Genomic DNA, 7,500 nt, shown 5'->3' on the forward strand with positions numbered 1-7,500 from the left:
AGGTGATTCTTCAGAAAAAAAAAAAGTTTTGGAACAACTTTTTTTTAAACTTTCCTTAAATGTTCCCTACCAATGTCGTTTTCGAACGGGCAACATGAAAAAAACTTTTATGATGCTAGTATAACGCCAAAAGAAGCCGCTGCCCGCCCGTTGGTTAGTTAGATGAAGTACAAATAAATTAAAATATTTAAAAAAATAACGTGTATGTAAAAACTTTGTCAGTTCTTGAAAAACGAAAATTTCCCATGATTGGCTCTTGACTGATTACTTTGGTAAGTAAATTGAAAACTGCTGTTAAGACAAAAGCTAACTTACTGGGGTCTACAACTTCAAAAGGCGCTTTGATACCACGATTCTCACTCTGGCCGTCAGAAGTGGAACGAAACTTTACCCACAAGTAACGCCCAGTGGAATGAACAACCAAATCCGATCTGTCACCACAATAAATGCCGAGTAGTTTGCTGTCAGGCCAAGGACCATCCCGTATCTCCACTTTATCTGCAACCATGGATTCATCTTCACTACAATATTGACCATCAGAGCCCCGCTGTCCAAGGAAATAAGGCCGGGATGTTGGAAGATCAAATACCTCAAACGTCAATTTTACTCTTTCTCCGAATGGAGCAGTGATTATCCAAATACAGGTGGTGTCATCCGGGTATGGGATCGGAAATTGTGGTGTATATAATGTACCAGAACCAATGGGCTGCTTAATCTGACTTGTTGATGGGCTGCACAATCCTAATCCTTCCTCTGGTTACGAAGGAGATAAATAAATAAATAAATAAATAAATATATCATATTGAGATTTCATAAAAGAGTAAAATGATTTTAAGGAAGTGATTGATGAGGCAAGAAAATGAATTAATAAATCTTGAAAAATGAACAGAGAAAAAAAAATAATATTAAAAAAAAAAAACATCTTCAAGTCTTGAATCAGCTACTTAAGAAGGAAACACTGAAAGAACCCACTCCCCCCCCCCCCCTCCCTCATCCATTTTAAGACCAAAACTGTCAGACAATTCTGAGTGCCTGGATACTTTTGTTGCCAAATAGATATTTGACACACAAGGTATCAATCCTCATTTACCCACAATACCCTAGAGGGAATACCTCAAAGGCCTCATTTGGAGTCCCTATGGAGCAAGAGACAAGACTTGACATATATAGATAATAAATGTATCATAGACACCAACAGGCAAGGTAAGGGAGAAACTGTTGTTGGTATTCACCACCATTAGTTATGTACTAGTATTCTTTACTTTCATCAAATCACCATCTAGGAAGAAGGGCAGTGGTTAGTCATTTCAAAGCCATAGTCCTTTCAACCCTAGCAGTGATTAGTGGCTAATTTTTCCTTTTACAATAATATTACTCAATTACATATTCAATCTTTAATCCCTAAGAATGACCAAGATCTAATTTCACCCGGCAATATCAACCCTGAATCACATGTTAACTATGTGAAAATTATATGCAGTAAATGGCTTGAACCCGGGGGTAACATGTGAAGGTGTAGTCTGATTGTCCGGATGAGTGTAGTCCTGAGAAGGACTGTTGTCGGTGGTAGTGACTGACGTTTCAACAACCTGTGCGGAAGTCATCATTAGAGTCTTGACTCTGATGATGACTTCCGATGATGACTTCCGAGTCTTGACTCTGATGATGACTTCCGATGATGACTTCCGCGTCTTGACTCTGATGATGACTTCCGATGATGACTTCAGAGTCTTGACTCTGATGATAACTTCCGCACAGGTTTTCGAAACGTCAGTCACTATCACCGCCAACAGTCCTTCTCAGGACTACACTCACCTGGACGATCAGACTACACCTTCACATGAAAATTATATACCGTATTTCTTCACCTATAAGCCGAGCGATTTTTTCAGTTTTCGACCCAAAATTTTGGGAGATTTTTCACGGAGAACGGGGTTCGGCTTATAGCCGAGGGTTTTACATTTTAAAAATATACAGTTGCTGAATAACTTTACCCCCCCGGCTTGTAGTCAAGTTAGCAATGAAGCAGAAGTAATAAAACACAACAAAAATAACTTCTGAATATTGGTTATTCACTTTTATGAAATTGGTGGCTCCTAAAGGAGCCGTTTGACGGATACGTGCAAGGGCTTTCAACCCAATGGTTTACTCGCCATCCGTTTCGTTTTCGCTGTCTGTGTCGAACTCGTTCTCTTCTATGTATTCATCATCTACTTCTGGGGTTTCCTCAGAGTAGACCACGTCGTCCTCTGTTCCGTCCAAGGCATTGGAAATACCGCAGGTCTTGAAGGATTTGACAACCATCTCTTCGGGTATCTCTGCCCATGCTTCCTTGATCCACCTGAGGACAAGATTTCTGCTTGGCGCCTTCTTCTTCCCAGCTGGGGTAAACTCAAATGGCCCAGATGTCATCCACGCCAAGTACTTTCGGCGCACATTATCTTTAAATGGCTTGTTTAGGCACTTATCCAAGGGCTGTACAACCGGGGTTAGGCCACCAGGGATAACTGCGACGTCAATGTTTCGCTGCTTCAGGTCATCTTTCACGGAATCGGTCAAGTGAGCTCGGAATGAGTCCCACACCAAAAGGGAACGCTCGGCACGGGGCAAACTCTGTCGAATCCATTCTCGGATGCCCTGTTCATCCATCCACCCTTTCTTATGGAAGGAAACACGAAGAGGATGCGGCACAACCAGATCTCTCGGTGTACGGACGCCTTTGAAGATGACTTTCGGTGGCACCTTTGCTCCATCGGCAGCAACAGCAAGAACGACGGTGAAGCTCCGCTTTTCCGCTCCGCAAGATTTTACTGGCACTGTTCGGCTTCCACTGAATTCCAGTGTTCGGTTCGATGGCAGCTCAAAACGCATGGGTGTCTCATCCATGTTGTAGATGCGGGATAAAGGGTAGTCGGCGCGTCTTCTTGCTGCAATGACGAAGCGATGAAAGCACACAATGTTCTCTTCGAGATCGGCGGGCAATCGCTGGGCCAGAGTTGTTTTGGTTCGCATGCTGACCGAGTGGCGTCGTTTCCATTTCTCGTACCATCCACGGGAAGCTTTGAAAGCAGGATCATCGGAGAGCTCTTTAGCTTTAAGGCGAAGGATCAATCCACTCACCGCAATACCTACGAAAAATAAAATAACAATCTTATTTTGCTGCGAGATAACCGTAGATTCGTGACTGCAGCACTCTTTTCGTGACATGTTATGAAATTGTCATGACAACAACATATTTCTGACCAATCAAAGTCTCTGTTTCCCACGCACTGAAAGACGATATCATTCAACTCTTCAAAAACTCTTAAAATTTTAGACAGAAAAGTAAATACCAACCTTGTTCTCTTTGCTGTGAAAACCACTCCATCACTTGCTGGTCTAGTTCGGGATATTTCGGAGTGAAACGGCCCATCGTCGCACGTTTTGCAGACATCTTCAGCTCTCCGGAAAGAATAGTCGCCTGGTCTCTTCTCCAGCGTCGTACCATGGACTCGCTTAGTCCATATTCTCGAGCGATTTCCGAGTTGTTTTCTACCGCTTCAGCTTCCGCGATAACTTTTATCTTGAAAGCCATACTATACGAGGAACGGCGTGCTTTAGGCATGATGATAAAAAGTGACAGCGACGAAAGGTATACTCGATAGATTGATACTTTGAAACGTTTAACTGAGATTATTATTGTTGTTGTGGTTAATCTGTTGTCGCGTGGTAGTATTTATACAGTTCGTTGGATCAATTGATATTCATATCTCTTGATTGGTTCGCTTTTTTTCTTTTGTGTTTATTGTAATTCATTAGGTTTTGTGTTTAGTGAGTCAATTTCTTATGTTTTCCGTGAGGTTCGCTTGCTCAAATGGCCAGTTACAATCAATAATTTCGCTCTCGGCTTATAGCCGATGGTTTTACCTTTTTTTTTGGGCAGCTTGAGTGTAGCGTAAAGACCCTGAAAGTCAGGGTCTCGGCTTATAGCCGAGATCGGCTTATAGGTGAAGAAATACGGTATTAGGGAAATTCATTATAAATTTTGACAAGGGAATTCTGAATTAAGTTGCATGCGAAACGGGAAGAGATGAGTGGGATATTGATTTTCAAGTGCAATTTAATGCGTAAATTCACAAATCAAGTGATGAATTTTCCTTGAATCGCATAATTAAATAAATATAAGGAAAAAAAGAAAACAACATTACTTATAGCTGTTGTGTATATGTTGTAGTTCAATTTTATTCTTGGTTCAAATGTTATTTTCCTTTGTTTCAAACTCATTATCATACATTAACATGACCGTGAACAAAGGAAAATAAAATTTGAACCAAGGATAAAAAAAGAACTACAACATATACATTGGTGCAAAACAATATCACTAAGCCTTGCTAAACACCTTGCTTCATTAACCAATCAGAATGCAAGATTTTATTCAATGATGCAATTCGATCTGAAGGAAATCATCACCATGCAGCCAACGAAGCTCTTGATTGTCAAACAAATTATTTTGTTAGCACCTTAAGAAATGTTTAAAAAATATTAGGGAGAAAATGGATATACTGACATTAGGGTGGAAAGGATTATGATCATGAAAAAGAAGGACATGATCACCAACCAAAGAAACTTGGATTGTTAAAGAAAATTCTCCAAAGGAAAAGAAAAGGAAATTGATGGAGAAGACTGTGGAGAATGTGCATGAATACTAATGTTATTGTGTAAAATGTAAAATATATTTATTTTCTTTTATATAATTACCTTTTTTTACTGCCATAAGAGTCATGTTGAATCCTTTGTAAGTACTAGTACTATCACTCTCGAACTCAATGAACATTCCATCTTTAGTTGAGTAAATCACCTCTGGGTGAACAGTATCACAGAATTTTGCAATAAGATCATTGCCAGATGAATCCCCATCCAGAAAGGTCAGGCTATCATACGGGCAGTCTCCTGATCCATCATGGTATTGCAAATCAAATTCATTGAAAGTTGCTTTTATAATAAAATCACCGAATGAAGCTGATTGTGAAACACTCACTCTCCACTTGCATTTCTCATTATTGCCATAATCCAGAGGAAAGTTTGGACTTGTAATAGTTACTTTAGACGATTCTGAAACTGTAACTCTTGTACCATACCATCTACAGGCTGTCACGGTTAAGAAAACAAACAAACAAACAAAACAAAACAAAAAAAGATCATGTAAAATTAGTTTTAAAATATGCTAATTCCAAAGATAAACACTATTATTATAGTACATTAGACTACCCATGAAAAACTGACTGGATGAGAGAATTCAATCAATATACAATACAGTGTATAATTGACATGATAAATGCAATATATGCAGTGGATATTGCATTTATCATATCAAGTTCAAAGTCTGCCTAGTTTCCAAGCCCCTTGTCCATGTAGTGTTCTCAAACTTTTGCAATTGTTTAAAATATACGTATGATGCACGATCCTCGCAGTAGTAGATACTAGTAGAGCGCTGCACTAGTATCGCAGAGGTCCGTGGTTCGAGTCCTCTACAGGCCTGATTTTTTTCAGGTCTGATTTTCGCTATTGCATAAATAGTGCTATCTACTGCGAGGATCGTGCATCATACGTATCTAATACCGCAGTTCAAATATATGAACTTCGTATATTCATTGCATCTTGTTTAAAATATGTATAATGATTTAACTATTACTCTCTTCAAATGGCAGATAACTCAGACCTAAGTTTTGATAATTCATGATACCATGCTCAACCTTGTCTAGTAACTGCTTAATATTATACAATAGACCTACAATATGAAAACTCTGATTGGTCAAGAAAATACAGTCAATTATATAAAACAGTGCGTGGAGTTGACATAATCCAATATCTGCTCGAGTTCAAAGTCTACCTACTATCCAAGCCTATCTGTGTAGTGTTCTCAAATGTTTGCAAACTCACAGAGAAGTATCTTCTTTTTCATATTAATTAAAAAATGTATAAATTAAAAAAGTGTTAGAATTGGTTTTCATATGGTGTCATGAATTATCAAAGCTTGTGTCTGTGTTATCTGCCTCAGCCTTCAGCTTTGGCAGACCTTGGCATTGATAATTAATGATATCATGCTCAACCTCATCCAATAAGTGCCTTTAATAGCAGACATGGCTAGTGGGTTGATCATTCAACCCTTTCCCTTAAACTCCCTGAAAGGATAAAAAACAACTTATACTAGCCTCCATTTGGCACTAATTAACCCATTGACGTCCAGTGCGCCCGTATGCGCCCATGGGGACCCACGGCCCTTTCTACACCTTGTGACGTCATCACTTTTAACCCTGGAGCACGAATTTGAGCACCTACTTGAACAGGTTGAAAATATCTTACAGACGATACCAGAATGAGTGCAATTGAGTGAAGGAGATTGGAGAAATAGCCAAAAAACCGTGTCACTTTGACCTGAAAATCTGCACGAAAATCGTGTTTCACTACCCACCTACCTTTCCGAGCACGTGCTTTGAAAATTATGAGTAGTTTCTGAAAAATCTCTACACCAAAATGAAGCCTACTCAATTTCCAGCAAGTGAGGAGAAACTTCAGGCAAGGAGAGGGGAAAAAAAGGGCAGGAGAAAGAGAGAAAAGTAGAAGTCGTAAGTGGGGCATGACTTTTCAACCCAAAAACTATGTCGAAATTTTGCTCTCTGCGCGTACCCGAGATTTTCAGGCCACCATTTTGCATTTGGATCGAAAGGCCGTCGAGTGCACGAGCTGTCAAGGGGTTTTTGGTAAGTTTGAGCTTTTAAAACCACAGCAGTGACCCGAAATCTGCTCGACTACCTTCAAAACACAGTTTTCCGCAAAAGCTGTGGCCATTAATGGCTTAATACACTCAGATATCTGAAATTTGAATTTCTGAAAAATTGAGGACTATCATAGAGGAAATGTAAATAGATATTTTGCTGTTTTAACTGGGGCATGATTGGTCACCTGATGCTTTTAATTTAAATCACTCCTGTGTGGGAAAAAATATATAATGGATCATAATAGTTCATTATCCAACCACATATTATGTGAGGAGACAAACTTGTCAGTCACAGGGCATCAGACAGGTATTAACCTTAATAACTCCCACGAGTGATTAAAATGTAACTTCTCCATAGAGTATCCATACATAATCCAGCAAAGAGGTAAAGAGAAAGCTCAAACTTATCAGGTAGAAGTTGTTGTCTTGACCAATAACAAATTTTAGTGACTAATTTACTGGGAAATGTGTACAACAGATAGATGTAAGAATTAGCAATCAGAGCTTGGGAGTTAAAGATCACTGAATTATATACTCCCAAACTGACTGAAGAAAGATTGTGGCAATTAAAGTCTTCTTTAAAAGAAGTCGCAACCTTTCAAAATCATGAATTTTGTAATATGGATTTTAACTTTTAATGTCAATATAAACCTTACCAAGAAGGAACTGTTTCACCTCATTACAATAAGGGGCAAGGGATGAGTGGATGAAAAGTTGGTCAATTATGTTCTGTTTAGTTCACA

At 39.1% G+C, this 7,500-nt stretch overlaps 1 protein-coding gene across 4 annotated transcripts in view; it reads right to left on the reverse strand.

The window, feature by feature from the left end:
• Window positions 1-7,500, reverse strand: part of LOC148722913 (exoskeleton protein RP43-like) — a 15,957-nt gene that overhangs the window by 2,947 nt on the left and 5,510 nt on the right. For all 4 annotated transcript variants that reach the window (XM_088733649.1, XM_088733651.1, XM_088733652.1 and 1 more), the window contains 2 exons: window positions 4,738-5,127; window positions 316-753 (listed from right to left, as the gene is read on the reverse strand). In XM_088733649.1, the coding sequence (XP_088589775.1) occupies window positions 316-753; window positions 4,738-5,127 (828 nt within the window). The remainder of the gene's footprint in view (window positions 1-315; window positions 754-4,737; window positions 5,128-7,500) is intronic.

Source organism: Stylophora pistillata, chromosome 9 (assembly GCF_964205215.1).
Source record: "Stylophora pistillata chromosome 9, jaStyPist1.2, whole genome shotgun sequence".
Lineage (NCBI taxonomy): Eukaryota > Metazoa > Cnidaria > Anthozoa > Scleractinia > Pocilloporidae > Stylophora > Stylophora pistillata.